The following is a 24,379-nucleotide window of genomic DNA, read 5'->3' as shown; positions in this document are numbered from 1 at the left end:
TAAGTTCCATATTTTCACACCTTAACTTTTAAATATTTATTATATATTTTGAGGAGTTTGTGGATTTGTAAATCATATTTCCTGATTACCTATCGATACAAAATTTGGCATTAAAAATCCATATCCATAAACAAAGTTGAATGCACTACTTTTTGCCCTGGAATATGCTTGGTGAAAGGTGTAATTTTTTTTCTAGAAAAAATTGTGAATATAATATCTTAATTGTTTGTCTTTTCAACAGATTTTTACACTCAATAATCAGAAGAATAAATAAAAAATGACATCAAGCCCATGAGAAATAGAACATCTTTCTCAGATTCATATTTACTATGATTCAAATTTACTATGTATCATTATTATTCAATAAAATGGATAATGTTTGAAGTTGAAATCCTATGAATTTAAAACTGTTCTTTAGTTACCTTTTGCAAGCACATTAAAAAAAAAATCTATTACATATATTTAATTACTTGAACTTTCCTAGAAGTGTAATCTATGCAAAATGACTTTGCCTTTTCAATGGTGAGCCTCACCTCCTAACAGTATATAAATGGGGCATATTTCAATATAAAGTTATACATTCCCTTTTTTATACTTTTCTTGAAATTTGGGTGTCTTTAACAAGATGTGTACCAAAAATGACCTTCCTCTGGTTGGTACAGGACTGGAATTGTGGGTTTAGGTCACATTTCACACCTCTGGTTTTGAGGCAGAGATGTGAAACATTCCAGTTGCAGTCATTTCTAGTAAACCTTTTGTTGAAACAGCCTCATGATAAAGCCCTGTTTTGTTAAAAACAAAAAGCTTAAAAAATATTAAATAAAAATAACCCAATAAAAATGGTGCAATCTTGCATTCAGTTGAACTGCGCAAATCCCATTTAACACTTGGTTGACATTGGAATGGACTGTACACCATTTGAGAAGGAAAACAATAATAAAATGTTGTGTTCAATGTTCTGCAATTCCATCTTCTAGATCAGGGTCAACCTCGATGAGCTTAAATGCCCTGTGACATATCATCCACTGCCCCTCGTAATGTTGTCTAAAAGTGCCTATTATGGCATAGACAACCTCTATTGTATTGCATGGGGAAATGCACCTAAAGCACCATGGGTCAAATAGACGCCACAAAATGTTGTCATGATACTGTACATGCACTTTAGGTCCCTAGATACTTAAACTGGAACCTTCTGTATCTTGTAGTGGGGGGAAGCATAGAGGCTAGCGGTGTGATAGGAACTGGTATTGGCGGTTTGGTTTGAATCTGGACCAATTATTCCGACGGCTCAACTTAAGAACATAAGAACAGCTATGCTGGATCAGGCCTAAGGCCTAGGGATGTGCAAAACATTTCTGGCACAGAACGATCTGTGCCCGAAACGACCAATTTCGGGTGATTTGGAGCCGAGCCGAATCACTCCCGACGAGTACCGATAAATTTCAGACCTGAAACGAATCACCTCTGTTTCGGGTCCGAATTTTTTGGGTGTTTCGGGTCTCCATTTTGAGCCCCAGAAAAGTGCCAGCCTTGTCTTCTTCTTCCCCCTCCGTTTTCAGTTTGACGTCTCTTTGAATTTCCCACCTTTTTGCCTCCATTGATTTCAATGCAGAAATTGCTTTCCTTTCACTTTAATTGAAAAGGTCCTGGGGCGAAAAGAGTAGGGTGGTAGTGCCCAATGGGTGGAGGCTACCACCCCAATTACAGAGTGATTGGGCAGAGGGCTGATTTTTGGTGATTTTGTGAGAGTTTTAGTGTCTATGGGGCAGATTGGAGGCAGAAAGTGGGATCTGGGGCAGAAGAGTGGGGTGGGGTGGTATTGCCCAATGGGTGAAGGCTACCACCCGAATTCCAGGGGGATTGGGCAGAGGGCTGATTTTTGGTGAATTTCTGAAGTTTAAGTGTTTTTAAGGTTTCCCCCCTTTAGGTATAATCGCTTCACGTCGGGGGGGGGGGAAAGGGGTGGCCTAGAGTGGGGTGGGGTTGGTGGTGGTGCGGGGTAGGGGGAAATAGAATCTATTGAGCATATTCTATTATCCTGTAAATTACATAGGCAACCAAGGGAGCACTTAATTTTACCTCTGGTCTGTAAACAGACAGATCGATCTGCTGAACAACTTGTTAAATTCTTACTTTCTGATGAAAATGTTTTAAATTTTAACTCCATAGCCAAATTTTGTTATATTGCTTTTAAGATGTATAATGAGAACCTATAGAGTTTTCTATAAATTGTTCTGCTGTTTGCATGCATGGATTGTTTGGTCTAGGGCCGTAAATAAAACTTGACTTGACTTGACTAGGGGCAAGGAAGCTACCTGAATTTTTTCAAAGGATTTAGGCAGAGGGCTGATTTTTGGTGATTTCATTTGTTGGAGTTTTGTTGCTTCTGAGGTGTTCTGAGTGTGGATTCTGTGATAGCAAATGAGATTTTCAATGACACACCATGAATCCACTCTCATCTGCTATCATAGAATCTAAACCTTAAAGACATGTGAACTTCAACAATTCACCAAAAATCAGCCCTCTGCCCAAATCCTTTGAAAAAATTCAGGTAGCTTCCTTGCCCCTACCCGGCACTACCACCAACCCCACACCGCTCTAGGCCACCCCTTTCCCCACAACGTGAAGCGATACACCCTCCATTCTACCTAATGGGTAAAAACGCATAAACTTCAGAAATTCACCAAAAATCAGACCTCTGACCAATCACTCTGCAATTGGGGTGGTAGCCTCCACCCATTAGGCACTACCACCCCACCCCACTTCTCTGGCCCAGATCCCACTTTCTGCCCCCGATCTGCCCCAAAGACACTAAAACTTCAAAAATTCCCCAAAAATCAGCCCTTTGCACAATCCCCCTGAAATTTGGGTGGTAGCCTCTACCCATTGGGCACTACCACCCCACACCACTCTTTTGGCACCAGGACCCGTTTTTCTAATCTGAATCAATTCAGATTCGGATAAATTCAGATCTGAACCGAATCGGGGGTGATTTGGGTGGGCAAAATTCGGGCACACAACAGAACAGGGGTGTTTCGGTTCGGATCTGAACTGAAACACCGAAAATCAGAATTGCACACCCCTACTAAGGCCCATCCAGTCAAGCATCCTGTTTCACACAGCGGCCCACCAGATTTATTAGTTAGTCAATTAATTAATTAATTTAACACATTTCTATACCACTCATAACTTGCATCTCTGGACAGTTTACAATTACAGATGCCCCTTAGAAGCCCACAGGCAAGAGATGAAGGCATGCCCTGAGTCTTGTAATGTATATGTTTGATAAAGTATGTTTTGTAATGTGTTCTTCTCCAATACTCAACAAAAGGAAATTTCCTAAACAAATCATGGATCTTCTAGCCTTTTCCGTCCCATCAACATTAAATGAGAGATATAATATATTAAATTATATGTTAACTTATATGTTAACTTATATGTCTCAGCCCTGGTGGGCTGAGAAAATCTAAAATGATCAAATGTCATCCATGATTCTAGCCAAACTGAAAATGAATTCAAAGAATTTTAAATTCCTTGTTCTATCCAACCGGATAACCAGTTTACAGTAGGAACCACAGCAGCAGACTTCACCAGCAAGGTGCTGTACAGTTCTCTTCCGCATGAGTTTCAATGTTATAAATAACAGGTACAGGAATCTAAATAAAAATTGGTCCTATTAATAAGAGCTCAAAAACAGATATGTAATTTTAGGTGTACCTCAGATATATGTCTCAAATATATCCTACTATACATTATTAAGTACACTTCAGTGGTTTCTGTGCATGCAGCTATTCTCATTCATTTCAATGGAGGAAGCCCATAGGGATTTGTGAACTGGCTCAAAATCGAGCCGATTCTCACTTGAGCCAGCTCCGCGCAAAGGCTCACCCTCAAGCCAAAATGGGGTGGGGCAGTCCCCCGCTCATGAGCCGGCTCGACAGAATACTTGTAAAGGGGAATCCGGCAAAGATGGGGATGGTGGTGGCAGGGGCTCCTTCCACCATCGTGGCTGCCTCTCAAATAACAGCTCCGGCTGGCTGTGGACCATTTTGGGCCTCTCTGCACATGTGCGCACACACAGAGAGGCCCCAAATGGGTCACAGGAATTTTGTCCCATTTGGGTAAAATGGGTGCTCCCTCTGCCACCATCCCCGCTGCTGCTGCTGCTTTCGTCATCCTGAATACAGTACTTTAAAAACAGACTCAAAGACCTTTCCCTCGCCTTCCCCCCTCTGCACCATCCATAGCCATGCCTGTACTTTTAAAGTCCTTGCAGGATTCCCTTTACAAGTATAGCTCCCGAGCCCCTCAAGCTGGCTGAAAGGCTGGATTGCACTGGACTGGGCTTGCTCAAATCCCGGACCAGATTTGAGCTGAACCGGGCTAGCCAGTTTTGTGCACACCCCGAGAAGCCCAACCAGATACACAATGCACATGCATTCATTAATTGTGGAAGCCATGCTGCAAGGAGTTTCCATATATGTATTAGAACTCCCATACCTGTTAGAAATCACTGGATCAGGGCACAGACTTAACCTAATCCCATACTAATTTGCTTAGTCCCACAGACTCATCATACTTCCAAGTATGTTAAGGATTGCAACCATAGTTGGTGAGATGCAACAGAACTTCAGACTTTAGGAACTCACCTCCTTCTGCAGAACAGATAACCACAATAGGGCTGAATGGTCCATCTCCTTTGTTGTTATAAGCACCAACTTTCACTTCGAATGGAGTCAGGGGAGGCACACTTTCATCTCTGTAGATGAACTTGGAGGCATCAGAAGAGGTTACCATTTTTTCCTTCCAGCCTCTTGTACCGTTGGGCCTGAAAGCCACAATGTAACCGAAACCTTCTCCATTCTGAAACTCTTCAGAGACTGGCTAAAGAAAGATGATTCAGTTACTTCTCAGCTTTGGTATGCCCCAGTGAAGTGCCAGATCATTTGCACAAAGATACTGCTTAGCAGAAAAAAGAGAAATAGAAGCCCTACTCACACATTATGTTCAATGCATGTACAATCTGTATACAGTATATTCATCTGTAGTGTAGATAGTCATTCATGTTATGTTGAATGCACACACAGCAGTACATCCAGTTAGCAAAGGGTGTAGCACTATGTCACCTGCTAACTGGGCAAAGAGGCACCTTTCAAAGTGGTGATTATCTTATATTTAGCAAGGTGAGAGCAACTGTCCCTATTCAGTCCCAGCACAGCATCCCCCCAGTGGTTGTTGCTGTCTGCCTTGTGTTTCTTTTCAGACTGTGAGCCCTTTGGGGACAGGGAACCATCTTACTATTCTTATTCTTATTTTATGTAAACTTCTTTGAGAACTGTTTTGCTGAAAAGTGGTATTATAGTAGTAACAGTAACAACCACCACCACAATAATAAAAAAATTTCCTATTTGTGCCATGCATCTGAGGAACTGCTTTGTTGAAAAGTGATATAATAGTAATAGTAACAGTAATAATAATAGTTGTCCTCCTCCTCATCATCATCATCAATCATCATCATCATCATCAAAATGTCCTATTTGTACCATGCATCTGAGGAACCTGACACAACTTTACCTGGGCACACGGGTTTTATATTATATTTTATATTTTATATTTTAAATTATATATATAATATATATATGTGTGTGTGTGTGTGTGTGTGTGTATATATATATTAAAAAAATAATATTTTATATTATATTATAGATTATATTTTAATTGCAGTAATGACAATTGCCCAATATTGGAAGAGAATGTCAAAAGCCAGATGTCTTGGATTTTGAAGTCTAATGTCTTGGATTTTGAGACATTGCTAATAGTATGACAATGCTCACTAAGCTATGACGAAACATGAAGCACAATCCTATGCATGTTTATTCAGAAGCATCCCCACCACCTCCACCACCACCTGTTGTTCAATGGAACGGACTCCCCGATAAATGAGTTTAGAATCACAACCGACGAGAAGGACGAGAACATTGCTCGGTAATTGGAATTTATTAAGGAAGTTCTCACCAACCATAAATTGGACCCTACCCAGCTTGGGTAGCTGTGTGCACTCCCAGTTTTTGCTCATCTGTCAGCAAAAACCTAGAGAGGAGGGAAGTGATCTTGCACAAGGCGGCTGCAGGCTCCTACCACATTTATCTACCACATTTACCCAGCATATTATTAAGGGTGGAGGAAGCTCCAGAGCCTGCACCCACCTCCCACAAAATCATTTCCCCCTCTGCCTAGGTTTTTGCTGGCAGATGTCCAAAAATCAGGAGCACGCATAGCTCCCAAAGTCTATAATGCATTAGGATGACTCATTTCAGGATAGTGTACATTTCTATTTCATTTGTTGTAAATTATCTCTCCCCACTCCCCACCCCCACTTTAGTTATTATCCTAAATTTCTTTCAGTAATAACAAATAAGGTATTCCAAATATGTTGATATATTTTACTTTTGGCTCACATTATGCCATTTGTGGGTGAGAAGAATTCCACTATAATGTTCAGCTGGCCAACCACGGTTTTCAGCTATTCCACTCATTTTAAAAATGGACACCTGTCATCCATGTGTAAAATGGCATTCTATTTTTTTCCAAAAAATGTGGTGAGATTTTTTTCAAAGGACCATTAAAAACATTTAACGTTAATCCAGATGTATCTGTGATGACTGCCTGACATTTTAAAATGAGGTGCCCATGTATAATTCAAGTTAGGAACCAGCTGTCAGCGGCAGTGTCTCTTTTCAAGGACATTCTCAAAGGACAGTTCAAGGACGTTCTCCTCTTTCAATACATGAGGAGTTTTCTGCCCACATAATTGGCAAGGCTTGTAAAGAAAACTCAGCTTCCTCTCCACCTTATCTTTAATATAAATGATGCTGGTGGCCCAAAGATCACACAGAAGAAAACATCAAGGGGAGCCTGATTGTTTGAAGACATCCACCAAGTGGGAGACTTCTTGGCCACCACTCACTGGAAAAGTTGCTGCCAGGAGTTTCAGATTAGGGGAAGGGGAAAGATGTATGAGTTCTAATTGGGAGTGCATGGCTGAGCAAAGTCCAAAGTTCCACTTTTAAGCTTAAATTGCAAAAGAAAAGAAAAACAGGGAACCCACATGTTGCACTTTCCTATATCATACCACTCCTACAGCACTCTAATTTGCTGAAACTGTGAATTTAAAATACCACATGACCAAAATTCAGTGGCTGACATCCCAACTAAGAAAGCAGCAGTGCAGCCAGGAGCAGCACATATGAGCAAGGTGGGGGGGAGGTCAATGAACTGCAGGTATGAGCCTATCCTGCAGTTCATCTACTGCCCCCCTCCACACCCGTATGGGCTGCTCCTAGTGCAGTAGCATTACATTCCAGACTAAGGTTGCATGGTGGCACATGGTAGTAGTGCCCTCTTCCTTCTGCAGGTGCCTGTGCCACCTGAAAATATGTCCCTGAGTTTCAGGGTTTTTGGATGGCACAGACAGCAGCAGGAGATAGGGGAGATTTCCCTTCCCGGCATGCCCAGTGCAGCCTTAGTCTGGAATGCAACACCATCGGGCTGGTAAAAGTAAGTATGCTGTGTGTGTGTGTGTGTATGTGTGTATGACAGGGAGGGGGGAGACCAGTTTGATCCCACTGATTAATATATCATATTGATGCCACAGTTGCTGAGACTGAGCCATAGTGATCCCGGATTCAAATGAGGCTCTGAATAAGGTGAAAGCAAAACAACATTAATTTGGGATTCTTTTGGAATCATAGGTTCCTTCAGTTGTTGGTACTTTCTCTCTGCATCAAAATGTGAACTCCAGGGAGATTTTAACACACATTTAAGAAATGATCTTTTGTGTTCCTATCTTTGACAAGGTTTGCTGTGGGGAAGCTTCAGTGCAGACCTCCTTACCCTGCCCTCAAAGAAGTCAACATGAAACAAGGCCTTTAATCAAAAGAGTCCCTTACCTCCCATGCTATTACTAATTCATGCCGTCTTCCACTTCTGCCACTTACATTAGCTGGAGCTGTCTTTGGAACTGTGAACAAAAAAGAGAGAGCGCAATCAGGCTGTCCAAGTTAGTGAAGTTTCCCCCAAAGAAATACCCTTGTCAAGGAGATGATATAGCCTGGGCAATCAGGTTAAAAATATTTTTTTTTTTTAAAGGCAAGACAGATACTGCAACAAAAGCTTCTGCTTGAGTTTTGTGACCTTGTTTCGATGAATTCTGTAAGAAACCATATGAGTCCTAAAAGAGCAGAAACAAATGCATAGAAAAAGTATGAAACACAATACAGTATAAGGTTTACATATGTCTATAGGAATTTAAGAAATATTTTTGAAATATTTTGAAATGGTGAATAAGCCCTCTGAAGCAGGTACAGACAACCTTGGCCACAATACATTGTGGCTGCGGATGATGAGAGTCGTAGTTCAACCATATCTGGAGATATCCTCTTCCAAGAGATGTCCTTTTCTGAAAACATGGTAGGCATCTTCTTGGTGCAGCCCTTTTCTTTTCATGAGTGCTGAGCTGCATATTGTCTGTACCAGCCCTCTCAGAACTATTTTAAGCCTAACTGGGAGTTAGTTGTATATTGTTCACCATATAGTAGCACTTATGAGTGCAATTTAATTAAATGGAAGACATGAGAATCTGGAAAGAAACTTCCAAGACCTAATCCTTGGGATTCTTTGAGGACCTTTAATTTGAAGGAAAGAGCACGAAGGATCTCTCCAAACTGGGGGAGAGAGAGCAACAAAACGGTAGATGCGATTCAATGTCAGCTAGTGTAAAGTGATGCATATTGGGGCAAAAAAACCCAACTTCACATATATGCAGGACACCTTCCTTACGAGGTAAGGCTACAACACCTGGGGCTTTTAAGGGGTTTTTGTTGTTTTTGTTTATAAAGATGACTGGGCTCCAGCTAATGACAGAGGTCTATAAATTTATGCATGGTGTGGAGAGAGAGAACATTTTATCCCTCTCACATTACATTAGAACCAGGGATCATCCCATGAAACTGATTGCCAAGAAACAAAAGGAAGTTTTCACACAAAGAATAATTAACCTATGGAATTATCTGCCACAAGATGAGGTGGCAGACACAAGCCTGGATGGCTTTAAGAAGTAGAGATGTGCACAAATTGGATTTTGTGATTCAGTTCAAGCTCAAATCAAATCACAAAATCCTCGAATTGATTCATGCATTTTGCATCCCTGCCTTGCAAAACACCGCAGATTAGAAGAACACAGTTAAAGAAATCTGTTCCTCCCAACACATAACACATTTTTTCAAACACAGTCCAAAGAAGGTCAAAAGAATCACTGATCCAGAATCCACTGCCAGCTGCAGTGCCTGCACTGCAGTAACATTACTGGCACTAGTTGCTTTCTCACACACTGTTATGACTCCTTACTTCAGCTTTGCTTTGCAACAGCCTCCAAAGCTGCACCCTTAACAGCAAGCATAGTCATAAGCTAAACTAGAACCATGTCTTTGGCCACATTTTGACTTAGTACACCTGTGGAATGCAGAATGTAAATTGCAGAGCAGACCAGAGCACTGAGTGAAGCACAAGTTAGTCTCATCTCACAGCAATCACGAAAATAATCTCTCTCTCTCTCTCTCTCTCTCTCTCTCTCTCTCTCTCTCACACACACACACACACACACACCACACAGCCCTGAGCCACCATTGTCAATTTCTCACCACAACACTATCTCACAAACAGACCAAACAACTCAAGGACGACAGGCAGGCATCTAAGTTTCGCCTTTGTCAATCTGAGATCCAGCAAAACCAGATAGTTAATAATATAGCAGCAATAGCACAGCATATCATACTCAGTGCTGGGGACACACACCACTAAATCAAATATTTATTCCTTCCTCCTCTCCTGATATATCCTCCTCAAGGGCACACTAAGGGCTATCTCTGCCTCCCCTCCCCAGGCCCTTCGAAAACATTTTGAAATTTCTTCATTTTTGTTCCTCCTCACTCTTCCCCCCTCCAATGGAGGCACAGTTGCCCATTATTATTATTATTATTATTATTATTATTATTATTATTATTATTATTATTATTAAAAAAATGTCATACCGCCCTTCCAAAATTGCTCAGGGCAGTTTACAATTAAAACAAAACAATTAAAATCAAGGAACAATTAAAACAGAGATTATAAAAACACCATAAAACAACAATTAAACAATGAAAACAATTTAAAAACCCTGAAAAACCAGGTTACAGTATTAAAAACCCTTTACAACAGTTCAAAAACCGTGGAAGGCCAGGCCAAACAGATAAGTTTTATGGGCTCTCTTAAAAGCCAATAAATAAAGAGTTCAAATTACGGATTTCTGCAGGGAGTGCATTCCATAGTCCAGGAGTGGCTACAGAGAAGGCCTGCCTCTGCATTGCCACCAGACATACTGGTGGCAACTGGAGACAGACCTTCTCAGATGACCTTAACTTGTGGTAGGGATTATGCAGAAGAAGGCTCTCTCTAAGGTAACCTGGCCCTACAGGGGTTTAAAGGTAATAACCAGCACTTTGTATTTTGCCCGGAAACATATTGGCAGCCAGTGCAGCTGTTTCAAAACAGGCATTATATGGTCTCTCTGAGTTGTCTTGGAGACCAACCTGGCTGCCGCATTTTGAACTAACTGAAGTTTCTGAATTATGTACAAAGGCAGCCCCATGTAGAGCACGTTGCAGTAGTAGAGCCTGGAGGTTACCAGCTGGTGCACCACTGTTTTGAGGTTGTCCTCTTCAAGGAATGGATGCAGCTGCTGAATCAGCCAACACTGATAGAAAGCACTCCTGGCCATAGCCTCCACCTGAGATACCAGGCTGAGACCTAGATCCAGGAGTACCCCCAAGCTGCATACCTGTTCCTTCCAGGGGAGTGTAAGCCCATCCAGAACAGAGAGATCGAACTCATCCTTCAGATTCTGAGCCCCTACAATGAGCACCTCTGTCTTGCTTGGATTCAGTTTCAATTTGTTACTCCTCATCCAGCCCATTACTGCCTGTAGGCAGGCATTTAGGGAATGAACAAAAGTAGATTTGGGTGTCATCAGCATACTGATAATACCCAGCACCAAATCTCCTGATGACCTCACCCAGCGGTTTCATGTAGATATTAAAAAGCATTGGTGACAAAATGGAGCCCTGCGGGACTCCATATAACAGCTCTGAGGAGCAATTGTCACCAAGCTCCACCATCTGGAATCTACCTGAGAGATAGGAGTGGAACCACTGGAAGGCAGTGCCCCCTATCCCCAACTCCCCCAGGTGATCCAGAAGGATACTCTGGTCGATGGTATCCAACGCCGTCAAGTGATCCAAAAGAACCAACAGAGTCACACTCCCTCTGTCGATTCTCCAGTAGAGGTCATCCATCAGGCAAACCAAAGCTGTTTCAACCCCATAGCCAGCCTAAAGCCAGTTTGAAATGGGTCTAGATAATCAGTTTCCTCCAAAACTGCCTGGTTCTGGTTGGCCCCCTCCCTTTTGATCACCTTGCCCAACCAAGGGAGATCTCCCTTTTGATCACCTAACCCAACCCACTAAATGTGTCACAGCAGAACACTTTCATTGTTCTGTTGCCCATGACAATTTATTTATTTATTTATTCAGTTTATATACCGCCCTTCTAAAATGGCTCAGGGCAGTTTACAACAGAATAAAAATATTTAAAACCAGTTAACAATTAAAATCAACACTTGATTTGTACGATTACAAGCCAACCAAGAAGCAAGGAGGTCTCAAGTCAATCAGAAGCCAATGCCAGAAAGCAGGAAAGCCCTTTCTGCAATGGGAAAAGCCCTTGATTGATTGGTGCTTGAATCACTCAAATTGATTGAGTTAGAATAGGCATAGTTTCAATCCAATCAGGCCCTTTATTTTAAGGGTGTTTTATTTCAAGTTTGAATAACTTGAAATAGCCTAATTCAAACTCAAATCAATTTGCACGTTCTATTAAGAAGGGCTTAGATAAATTTATGGAGGACAAGTCCATCAATGGCTAGTAGTCTGAGAGCTATAAGCAAGCCTCAGAGGCAAGATGCCTCTAAATACCAGTTCCAGGGGAGCAATAGAAGGAGAGAAGACATGCCGTTAGCTCTTTCTTGTAGGCTTCCCAGAGGTTTCTGTTTGGCCACTGTATGAAACAGGATGCTGGACTAGATAGGCCTTGGGCCTGATCCAGTAGGGGTATTCTTATGTTCAGCACTTTTTAACTCTAAGACATCCAGACTTAGTTCATTATTAAATCCCACTGAAATTAACATGACTGACTTTTTTCATTTACTTCAATGGTATTTAGTTATGAGTAATTACTAAATTATGATAACTAATTCTTGCCCATCATGTTTTATTCTGGAGTCCCATACTGTTCATTGTCATAATTGTTCGAGGGTGCACAATTTATAAAATATATCTTACTTGGAGAGATAGGCCAACATGTTTCACAGCATAACGCAAGTGGTTCTGAACTGCCCATGCTGCTGCGGCCTCCTGAGGAAAGTATCAATGGCCTTGTGAAAGACTGAAAACAATTAAAGTAAAATGCCTACAATTTGGGAGCACTACCTACACTGGAAATAATGCAAAAAATTCTCCCAATGCGCAGGTGTACTACTTTAATTACTTTCAGAAAACTGCCAGCACTTGCTTCGGACCCTGAAGGAGCACTCGCAGCTCAGAACCACCCATGTTATGCTGCGGAACATGTCAGCCACTGAAATGAAAGCAGAGACCACTTTGGAGTAATGTAATCTTTCTCTGTGTGTGTGTGTTTGAAAAAATATATTTGTATGCCACTTTTCAAAAAAATATGATTCAAGATGGTTTACAATTAGCATTATTGGCAGACACAACAGGCAGTCCTCTGTTGACAGTAGGGACCTACCTGGGCTATTATGCAACTTAAAAGGCAGCCCCTATGGTGCAGTGATGGGGCTGCTACGGAATGACTTTAAACTGTTTTTGGGCTGCAGTGCAACACTCCTTCCATTGCTCCCAAAGGGACTGCCAATTATGTCCTGTAGGACATTGGCCAGTCATCGTTGATTTATATACTGTCTTTCAGTGTTACCATCCTGGGTCATAGTACAGATGCACCCTAAATTCTTCTCTGGCCTTCATTTCATAGCCCTTGGGTAGATAATGGAATGTGATAAAATATAAGGTTAAATCAAGAGTTCTGTTTACTCTCAAGTTCATGGAGAGTAACCTTTTGCTTCATCTGAGGATCATATTTGGCAATCCACTTGGAAATAATGGAATGGAGCACTGCACTGGTGCCTGGAAGCACTTTAAATGTGTGACACCATTGGGGCCACCTTTTAAGTTGCACAACAGCCCTGGTGGGTCCCTGATGTCAGCAGAGGGCTGCTCATCATGTCAGCCATTATTTCTTACCAGCTGTGGCATCTTTCATCTGAAACTCTCCCTTTTCCTGCTCATTTGCCAGTCTCCATCTTTGATGACCTGCCGAAGGCAATCCTAGTTTTTAATGGTGCTTGATGCTCCCACTGTATTGAATTTGTTGATTCCCCCGCTCCCCCTGCTCCCAAATCCGGTTCAAACTGTTGAATTCTTTGCTGGTTTTATATTGGTGGTTTTATTATTTTGTTGATAGCCACATCTTTAATGGTTAAGAACAAGAGGTGAGATACAAATCTTTCCAACCAACAAACATTCTAAATAAATAAATAATACCTGCTAACTCGTTAAAGAGGCACCTTTCAAAATGATGATTCTCTTACGTTAGCATGGGGAGAGAAACTGGCCCTATCCAATCCCATCAGGGCATCCCTCCAATGACTGAGGGATAATTCTAAATTAAGAATATTTACATATCACTTTTCAACAACAAAACAGTTCTTGAAGTGGTTTACAGAGAAAAATGGAACAATATGGTTTCTTGTCCCATAAGGTCGCTCAGTCTAAAAAGAAACATCCACCAACAACATCTGCGACATCTACCACAAGGGGGTTGGAAAAGGACATTTGTTCCTTCCCTGATAACTATAAGAGAATCATCACGTCAACAAGTGCATCTTTGCCCATTTATCAGGGGCAACAATAGTTAGTCTCCTCCCCTTTGCAGACAGGGAACCATCATATTAACTGTTTTGAGAACAATTTTGTTGTTAAAAAGTGGTATATAAATATTTGTAATAATAACAAATAAAAAGATAACAGTTGGCCTGCAGGTGCCTGGCCAGTTGTCCCTGATTTATATAATAGCATTCAGTGTCACTATCCTCGGTCATGGCATAACTGCACCTATATTCTTGTCTGGCCTTGATTTCATATTCTTTTGGTAGATAATGGAATGTGTTAGAATATAAGGTTAACTCAAGAGTGCTATTTACTCTCAAGTTCTTGAAAGAATAGGCTTTCTCCTTGGCACATAGAAGGCTTTTGCTTTATTTATTCATCTGTCATCTTGCCGATTTAGAGCATGGTCTCCTTTTAAAGAATCTAAGCTGATGGCCTTGTTTATTACCCAGCCAGAGATGAGCACCTTTCTAGAGGATTGTTGGCAATAGCCTTGTAGACTGAAGCCCTCCTTAAATGAGTTAATGTTAAAAGAATAAACCTGTCCAATGGATGAATCTCTTCCTGCCCCAAACGATAAAATACAGAGACATACAGTGAAACTCTCTTGAATGAATAACCATTAAAAAAATAAATATGTCAAAGGAATACATTTTTCTCTGCATTGGACCAAGCCAAAAAATGTGCAGTCAGAGAGGGGACATTCTTAAATGAATAAATGGTCAATGAAGAAAACCATTAAAAGAAAGTATTTTTCCCCCACATTGGCACTGGGACTATATATTTGCAACTTTCACTTAAATGTCCCTTAATATTATGGAATATAGGTTTGTACCAGAGCTATTTGGCCGTAAGCCTTCAGGGTTTGGCACCTGTGCATCTTCAGGACAGCCTCTTCTGTCTAACTTCAACCCACCCTGTGAGGTCGTCTCAGGTGGGCCTTCTCAGAGTTCCTGGCCCAGGGGAGGTATGTGGGGCCCAGGCTCGTAGGAGGGCCTTCTCTGTTGTAGCCCCCTCCTTATGGAACACTCTGTTTCTTGAGATTTGTAGTGCCCTCTACCTTCTGTCCTTTAAGAAGCTTCTATTTTGCCAGGCTTTTAGTTTCTAACGCGTGTGTGTGTGGGGGGGGGGTCTTTTTCTTTCCCCCCTTTCCTTTCCTTTTTTTCTTACCCCCTTCTTCTCTTGTCTTCGTTGTTGTTGATTTATGTAAACCACCTTGTGTCTAAGGAAGTCAGGTGGTCAATAAATTTGCTAAATAAAGAAAACAAACAAATAAATAAAGCCATGTTTATTACCACATAATTAGTACCTGGTCTATATATTAATTATCAGCTATGATGCATATAAGAGCTTCTTAAACTTGGAGCCCAGATGGCCCTTGGCCATCATGGCTGAGGATGATGGGAGCTGTAGAGCCCTTTCTCATGACTGGTGAGAAAAGGCTACAGAGTCAGCAGGGAGGAAGCTTTAAAAAGCTTACCTCCCCGCAGACAATCTAAACATAAGAACATAAGAATATCCCTGCTGGATCATTCCCAAGGCCCATCTAGTCTAGCATCCTGTTTCACACAGTGGCCCACCAGAGGCCCCGAGGAGCCCACAAGCAAGAGGTATGTGCATGCCCTCTTTCTTGCTGTTGCTCCCCTGCAACCGCTATTGAGAGGCATTGTGCCTCTGAGGCTGGAGGTGGCCATTGATAGACTTCCATGAATTTGTCTAAGTCCCTTTTAAAGCAATCCAAGCTAGTGGCCATCACCTCATCCCATGGCAAAGAATTCCAAAGATTAATTATGCACTGTGCGAAAAAGTGCTTCCTCTTGTCAATCCTAAATTTCCTGGCCATTAGTTTCATGGGGTGACCCCTAATTCTAGTGCTATATGAGAGAGAGAGAGAGAGAGAGAGAGAGAGAGAGAGAGAGAGAGAGAGAGAAATTCATCTCTGTCCACTCTCTCTGCTCCATGCATAATTTTGTACACCTCGATCATGTCTCCCCTTAGTACCTCTTTTCCAAAGTAAAGAGCCCCAGATGCTGTAGCCTAGCCTCATAAGGAAATTGCTCCAGGCCCCTAATCAACTTGGTTGCACTCTTCTGCACCTTTTCCAGTTTTACAATATCCTTCTTAAGATACGGTGACCAAAGCTGTACACAGTACTCCAGATGTGGCAGCACCATAGATTTTTGCAAGGGCATTATAATATTAGCATTTTTATTTTCAATCCCCTTCCTAATGATCCCTAGCATGGAATTGGCTTTTTTCACAGCTGCCGCACACTGAGATGACACTTGCAATGAATTGTCTACCACGACCCCAAGATCTCTCTCCTGGTCAGTCACTGACGGCTCAGATCCCATCAGTGTATATGTGAAGTTGGGTTGTTGTGGTGGTGGTGGTGGTAGTGGTGGTTGTTCTGGCCCAATCTGCATTATTTTACACTTGCTTACATTGAGCTGCATTTTCCATTTTGTTGCCTACTCCTCCAGTTTGTGGAGATCTTTATGGAGCTCCTCACAATCTGTTGTGGATTTAGCTACATTTAAATAGTTTAATGTCATCTGCAAATTTGGCCACTTCACCGCTTACCCCAACTTCTAGATCATTTATGAACAAGTTAAAAAGCACTGGTCCCAGTACCAATCCCTGGGGAACCCCACTTCTTTCTTCCCTCCACCCTCGGTTTCCTGTCCTTCAACCAACAACAACAACAACAACAAATATTTATATACCACTTTTCAACAAACATTTCCAAAGTGGTTTACATAGAGAAATAACAAACAAACAAACAAACAAACAAGATGGATCCCTGTCCCCAAAGGGCTCACAATCTAAAAGGAAACACAAGATAGACACCAGCAACAGTCACTGGAGGTTTTTCAAGACAATTTAGAACATCTTCCCTTGTCACCTCAAATTGACCCAATTCATGCCCCTGAAGGTCTTGTCCACATGGCTCTCTGTCTCTCTGAGCTTCTCCAGATCCTCCAACTTGGTCTCAAGGGAACAAATTTGTTCCCTGAGAGCCAGGAGCAACTTGCACCGAGCACACACCCATGACTTCTGCCCATGGGGCAAATAGTCATGCATGTGGCACTCTGTGCAATACACTGGAAAGTGCCCTTTCCCCTGCTGACCTTCTATCTTCATACTGTTTTTGTTGGCTGTTTACAGTATTTAGGGAGCTTATTGTCCGTTTATTAGATAGTTTATTAGGATAGGTCTCGGCTGTAATGGTCAACTATTTAACTGTCCAAACAGCCTTTCCCAAGAATATGAGAATATGTGGCCCAGTTCAGACAATACAGAACTGAGGGTCCAATGGACACACAGTTCCACTACCCCACCCCACCTGCTTCCCTGTCCGAATTCGGACGTAAGCACTGGTCTCCTCTCCGGGAGACTGCAAAGAGGAGGGGGAAACTGGCTTCCTTCTTTGACAAATGGACAGTCATGGCAGTCAATCGGCATGGAGAGAGGGAAGAGCTTCTTTCCCTCAACTCCGGGCCTGGGGAAAGCTGCCTCCATTACTGAATTCAGACATAATGGAGGTAGCCGCAGACTGGAGTTCCAAGCAGCAAACCTCAAAACAAACTGAGAGTTAAATTGGAGTTTGGTGAGTTAACCCTCAGGTTGAGTTAGGGTCCAAACTGCAGTTTCCCGCATTCAGACATTCAGGTTTGGGTACCCCTGGCTGCTCTGCCCTCCAGTTCCCCATTACATCTAAACCTGGTGTAGATGTCCTACAAGTCCCCTCCAATTCTATGCTTCTAAAAGCTTCACATTTGCCCCAAGGAGAATTGGAGTTTTCCCTTCACATACATGAGCAAGTTTTGCACACACAAAGTGCTAAATGAATTCTCAGGAGGCACTAGTGCATAATCAACCCTGATGGTGTTGTGTACCTCTCTTGTTTTGTCCAAGGTCACTCAGTTGAAAAATCAGATATATCAAGGCCTTTCTTATTCATTACAATCTGAAATGCTGCTTTCCTCTTTCTTCGCTACATGCAGCTTTAATAACCTGACAGACAGCTCTAATCTCACGCCAAACTGTCACTTCTAAAATATTGCCTTGAAGAATATGTGTTGTTCTAGACTAGTTTTCTCTAGCAGTATACTGTGTGACCTTGGTCAAGTCACTTTTTCCTCTATGTCCCCTGCTCTCCTTATGTCTTGGCAATTTATTTCCTTCGGGGTATTATTGTCTCTAATTGTCAATATTACTCTTATCATAATGGCGATAAGACCATTAGAGATAAGACATTGCCCTGTAGCAAAAGGGCATGACATACTATGAATAAAACTAATCTAGAGAGAAGGGAGGACACATCTAGAATGTATTTGATCAAAAGACATTGCTATCTTTGTCAAAAGATAGCAAAGGATGGGTAGTGCTTGGCCATCATTCCCAATGGGAGAAGCCTCACAACTGTGATGACACACTCTTTAGTTTGCAGAGAGCAGTCGTGCCTACTATTCATATATTAAGGTAAAGGTAAAGTTGTGCCATTGAGTTGGTGTCGACTCCTGGCGATCACAGAGCCCTGTGGTTTTCTTTGGTAGAATACAAGAGGGGTTTACCATTGCCACCTCCCGCACAGTATGAGATGATGCCTTTCAGCATCTTCCTATATCTACAGTGTATGCTGCCCGAGATAGATGTTTCCCATAGTCTGGGAAACATTCCAGTGGGGATTAGAACCAGAAACCTCTTGCTCCCTAGGCAAATTACTTCCCCGCTGCCCCATTAGGTGACTGGTTTTCAACAAAAGTTATCAAAGTGGTTTACATAGAGAAAGAGGAGTGTGGGGAGGGTCCCCTGTCTCCAAAGGGCTCATATTCTAAAAAGAAACACAAAGGTAAACACTAGCAACAGCCAGAGGGATAATGTGCTGGGGCAGAAATGCGCCAGTTGCTCTCCCCCTGCTTACAAAAAAGAGAATCATCACTTTGAAAGATGCCCTTTTGCCAGTTAGCAGGGTCGAACCTTGGAATTGATTCAGCCTTAGATTTGAGGAAGAAGGGATTTTTACTGTGGCAGCCAGTCTGAAAAGGATCAGAGGGGCACAATACCTCTTCCTTCACACAGCCTTGGATTTGCTAAGGAGGAATCCAGGGCCGCATCTGAGAGCATGTATTTATGCTTTTAGAATGCAACGTTGATGTGTGTGTCTGTGTATAACGTTAAGTGTAACGTATTGCTAAAGCATCTTTCCTTCATGATGTTTGATCTCTATTAAGAAAATAGGTTTGTCAACTTGACAAAGCTTCCTTCCACACAGACTAAAGTACCCCGGCAATTCAGCCAATGCTTGGATTTCATTGTTGTTTGCTTTGCTTTCCTGTCCTTAAAAAAAACCCAACAACAATCATTTTTTGCAGCACATATCTGAGGAAACCAACAAATGTTAAGTGAAATCTCTTTCACAGTATGAAAGGGCAGCCCTCAAGTTCTCACCCTCCAAGGAACACATTTCACATCTCATCTCTTCTGGAATTAGATGTGGAAATGTGTCGGGTCTTCTAAAGGAGCTGATGTAATATATTTTTCCAAGCAGAAAAGAATGGGGGGTGGAGGGAGAATTACAAACTATGTTAATACAGCACATCTGGCTGAGATGTTTGTTCCCTTTCAGTGTTGAAGACATTTTGGAATTTCTTATTAATTAAATTGCATCAATTGAACAGTGTATTTTACCCATTAGTGCATTAGTGTCATTCGTGCCAAAAGATATGGAGGCCATGCTATTGGGTTTTATTTGTTCTCAGTGCACCGGAAGCTTCAGTTTGGCACCCATATTAGCCACTTTCAGAGGTCCTAATGAAAGCATAGGTAAGGAGCAGTATCACATTAGCAGGCTCTCTGTCCTTGACCTGCATTCATTCATTATAAAGTCTGTAGCGCTCAGCCCTATTCAGACATTCAACTCATTCAGAAAACCAGCCTGTTTGTACATGTACATGTGCTATATAGTAGTGGATGAAACGTGCTCTTACTCTCCCTTTCTATTATGTGAGGGTGGGAATTTTTACTCTCTCCCTCTGCTTCTGAGACATTGGGGTTTTGTAATAGGACTGGTTGACACTTCAACAGGATTGGCTAATTACTGTGCATTTTGCTGAGTTATGACGTTGAGGTATTGCACTTAAGATCACGTTTCAACCACTTCTGTATAGTACTGAAGCTGATGTGTGACGTTGAAACGTCTGCTACTTTTAACATCTGTTTTATGTTTTATTTTACTTTTGCATTAAAGAGGTCTTGGAAAAAAACGTGTGTTCCTTTGGAGGATGCGGATTTCATCGCTGTTATATCATCTTCTTCATGTACATGTGTACACATGTCTGTACACATTTACATTTGTGTGTGTGAAAGACTGTTCCTGCATTCATTTAAAAAGTGAACCAGGGTACAGGCCCCCTCAAATGCTGGGTACAGATAGGAAATGTACTACAGGTGGACCTCACTGCATGCAGATTTGCTATATACAGTTTTGTGTATCTGCAGCTGGGTGATTAACACCCGACCTTGGCATATGCAAGAAAAACATGAGATATAAGGGGTTTGTTTGTTTGTTTGATTTATATACCGCCCTTCCAAAATGGCTAAGTTTCACTTATCCATGTTTTGAGGTCATCCGGAAATGATCTTGGAGGTTATTACCATTTTTTTAAAAAAAGGAGCCATTTTGCAGCTCTTCTGTGTGTGTTTCTTTTAAAATTATATTTCCCCATGATTTTTCACGGAAAATTGGCTTAATGGATGGTTTCGGCGGGGGTGGGGGCATTGCTGAGCATATGGAGACCCATGTAGAACAGCACAATGCTAACTTTGTGTTAGTTTCACTGTTTTATCCTGTTTTTTTTTGACATTTCCCCCCATCCAGGAACCTACCCCCTCAATCTCCATAGCCCTAATGACTCGTTACTCATGATTTCATTACTTGCAGTTGTAGATGAGAAACGGAACCCCCATGAGTAACGAGATATGCCTGTACTGCACATACATTGATTGCACTGATCAACGATGGTACGTCCATACAGATCTGTAGATGTGTGCACTATACATAGATTGTACGTGTGAGAGACATATGAATGGAGTTGTGTGGATGACTGTACAACTGTGTGGACAACCATACAATTGGAGATAGATGTTCCAACCACTTGGGCTCTTTCCAGGTAGTTGGAACTTCTGGTTTTCAAGGTCCTTAACTGAATGCTGGGAATCCTCTGCACATACAGCTGTATGAGCAGGAGCTCTCTACAGATGAATACATGCTCGGGGGAGGGCAAGCCTGCCATTGTGCTTCTGTTCCCTCCTCTACCCATGTTAGGTCCTAGGGCATGGTCTGTGGGCACATGATGCACCCCACTTCCTGAATCTAAGGAGGTCAGGAATTGGCATCTTGAAGCTATTCTCACGAGTGAGCAAAACTGGGCTAAGTGAGCCCAGCCCAGTTTTGCTTGCTAGTGAGAACCAGCAGCCTCGAGGGTGGGCCCGGGGGCTCCACAGCGGCAAGCCCGCCTACATAGCCACCTCCTTAAATGAGGTTAATGGAGCGAGCACTCTGTTAACCTTGTTAGTCAGTCGTGGCTGCTTGCAGCCACAGTGGGCACACTCGGAGGAGGGGATCCCAGAAATCCACCGCACATTCACATGGTGCATTCCTGGGGCGCTGAGGTGGGGTGGGGTGGGGTGCTGTGCCATGGTGCTTCCTTGAGCCTGACCTCCGGAGTTGCCAGGTGAACTGTGGCCAGGCACAAGAGTGCTGGAGACAAGCCACCTCTTGTCTAGGTTGCCGATCTGCCCACCCAGAGCCCGAAGGAGGATCGTCTGTGGCGAGGTAAATGCTTTTGGGCTTTCTCCCTGCAAAAGAGGGCAGCCCTTCCCACTTGATTGTGGGGAGAGTTTCCTTGTGTAGCAAGCTGCCTGTCCAAGAGGGATGTGGGCTCATGCATCTGAGCCAGTCAAGAGCCCATCCATGCAGCTCCCAAAGTCAAGGGTGGCTCTATGCATAGTAAATTCATTGTTAGAGCAGCTGTGCCTGACTCCTATTGGGAATGATGGGAACAGGTCACAGATGCTCTGACAGAGTATGCACAGAGCAACCCCCCAATTTTGGGAACAGTATGGATGGGCTCTTGGCTGACTCTGAAGCAGTGAGCCTGCTACCCTCTTGGACAGGTGGCTGCTGTGTGATATGTCAGCATACGTCTAGTCAGTGCTTGGTTGAGTGACTGCCTAGGAAATTATGTGAAACTCATCTAGTGAGAAGAGAGTAGCCTACCAGAGCTTCCCAACTATCTATACTGGTGCAGCAGGGAAGCAGCAATTTTTGACACCCTCCACTTTCCCAGGGGAGAGTGCCACCTAAAACACGTCCCTGAGTATAGTGTAGCCCTTGGGGACATATTTTCAGATGACACAGCCTTCCTCTGGGGCAGGAGAGGGCTTCCAAAATTGCCCCTTCCCCATTGCAGTAATGCAGGTTGTTTGTTGTTGATGCAGTTTGTTTCTCTTGTTGCACCTGTGCATCCTTGCTCCATATGCAGCCACTGAATGCAAACAAATGACTGCCTGCCTGTAGCTCACCAGCTCCTCTGTTTAAACCTTTATCTGAATGGATAGCTTGATTTTATAATTCATTTTTGGTTTAAATTACATTGATGAATAGGGTTCCATTCAGGTTCTGTTCCAGTTTTAAGGGGGAAATTGTTTGTGCTAGGGTCATATTGACTCTTTACTCTTTAGTAGAGCTGATGATTTTATGGGGGGTTGTATATTAATTAAAATCAATGGATGGATTCAAATCGTCTTTATCCAGATAAAGAATAAAACAAGCTGGTTTAAAGCAGCTCATTATTCACCGGTTTATTCTTTAACACATTGAACGATGATCTAATTTGGAATCAGGACTTCTCTTTGCCCTCCCTAATTCCTGCACACATGCTGCTACTGATAAATGTCACCAGCTTATTAGCTCATGGAATCCAGTGTGCATGCATGATTAGCAGGGTAAACTCTGATTCTACTCAATTTCGGCTCTTACTTCCCCATGAATAGATAATGTAATTGATGCCGTGCCCCAAGGCTCCAAATGCCCAGCTGCTTTAGTGGAATGCCTTGCATGTTAAAATCCATGGTACTGGGTCTTTTCCAGCTTGCGGACCTGTAAAATATGAATCAAACTAGAAGGGATAGGAATAGAGTTGCCTATGCCAAAAAGAGGAAGTTTGGAAGAGTCATGGTTTAAAGAATGAAATAATAGCAACAGCGGATTTATATTAGGGTTGTGCATGGCACTCACCATCAGAATCTGCATCGACCAAATCCCAGTAATGACTGAATTATGGACCTATTTCCAAGGGTACCCTGAATTGCATTGAGCTAATACATTTATTTTGGCTTGATGCATCAGGCAGGGGGATAGGGGGCTTATCTTTACTGAAGAAGTGGTATTCCCTGAAGGAAGTGGTTGCCCAAAACGAAGCTGCAGTGGCAGCAGTTCTAATCCCCACCTTTCCTTCCATTTTCTCCCCCTAGAATGCACCAGGCCAGGAAATTACATCATGTTGCATCCTTTTCCTGGGGAAAAGATGATACATGTGTGTACATTGATCCCCCATCAGCTTTGGCAAAAAGGCTTTGTAGGTTTTTGCAATGCATTGCATGACATCGCATGAAAGCTAGAATTTTGTTCCATAATTAGTGTATTTGCACATAATGGGCTAGAAAAGCATTGTTAAATTAAAAAATATTCAAATAATGGCTCCTGGCAGTTCACATGCACTGGTTTTGCTTGTGTGTGTGAATAACCCCATAGTCTCTGTAGTGAGCAGCCTTCCAGGCCTAATAGAGTAAACAGGAAGTGAACCCCTGTCCTTGATTGACAGGCTGGCAACCCTAGGTCTTGACTATTCAGTCAACCAGGTGGGTGGGACATGAGGGCTCCTGAGGCTGGTGGGAAGAAGAAGGTGTGACCCAGGTGAGAGAGGAATAATGGAGGCTGGCCAGTCCTCTTGGGGTAAATCTGCAGAAATTTTTGAAGGTCAGAGATTTCAAGGGCTTGATCTCACCAGGGTTTTGGGGAGATTCAAGTCAGGGGTGAAGCCAGGTTGTGGATTCGTAAGTTAGAGCAGTAGAAAATATTTTTAGTAAGACTTGCTTTAGAGGTTATTTTCTTTTGTGTGTGTTGCTTTGCAATTCCTAAATATCTGTTTCTTGTAACTGAATAACTAAGATCAATTACCTGCCACCTAGAAAAAGATCTGGGCATTTTGAATATTCTTGTAACCCAGCTAAGCGTTTCTATGTGCAACCAAAAA

The 24,379-nt window shown here is 42.4% G+C and overlaps 1 protein-coding gene across 7 annotated transcripts in view; it reads right to left on the bottom strand.

Moving 5' to 3' along the window:
• CNTN5 (contactin 5) overlaps positions 1–24,379 on the bottom strand; it is a 1,193,410-nt gene that overhangs the window by 55,053 nt on the left and 1,113,978 nt on the right. For all 7 annotated transcript variants that reach the window (XM_053307214.1, XM_053307213.1, XM_053307217.1 and 4 more), the window contains 2 exons: positions 7,950–8,020; positions 4,650–4,884 (listed from right to left, as the gene is read on the bottom strand). In XM_053307214.1, the coding sequence (XP_053163189.1) occupies positions 4,650–4,884; positions 7,950–8,020 (306 nt within the window). The remainder of the gene's footprint in view (positions 1–4,649; positions 4,885–7,949; positions 8,021–24,379) is intronic.

Source organism: Hemicordylus capensis, chromosome 3, assembly GCF_027244095.1.
Source record: "Hemicordylus capensis ecotype Gifberg chromosome 3, rHemCap1.1.pri, whole genome shotgun sequence".
In the NCBI taxonomy this organism is placed as follows: domain Eukaryota; kingdom Metazoa; phylum Chordata; class Lepidosauria; order Squamata; family Cordylidae; genus Hemicordylus; species Hemicordylus capensis.
This window is presented reverse-complemented; position numbering and strand designations above follow the sequence as displayed.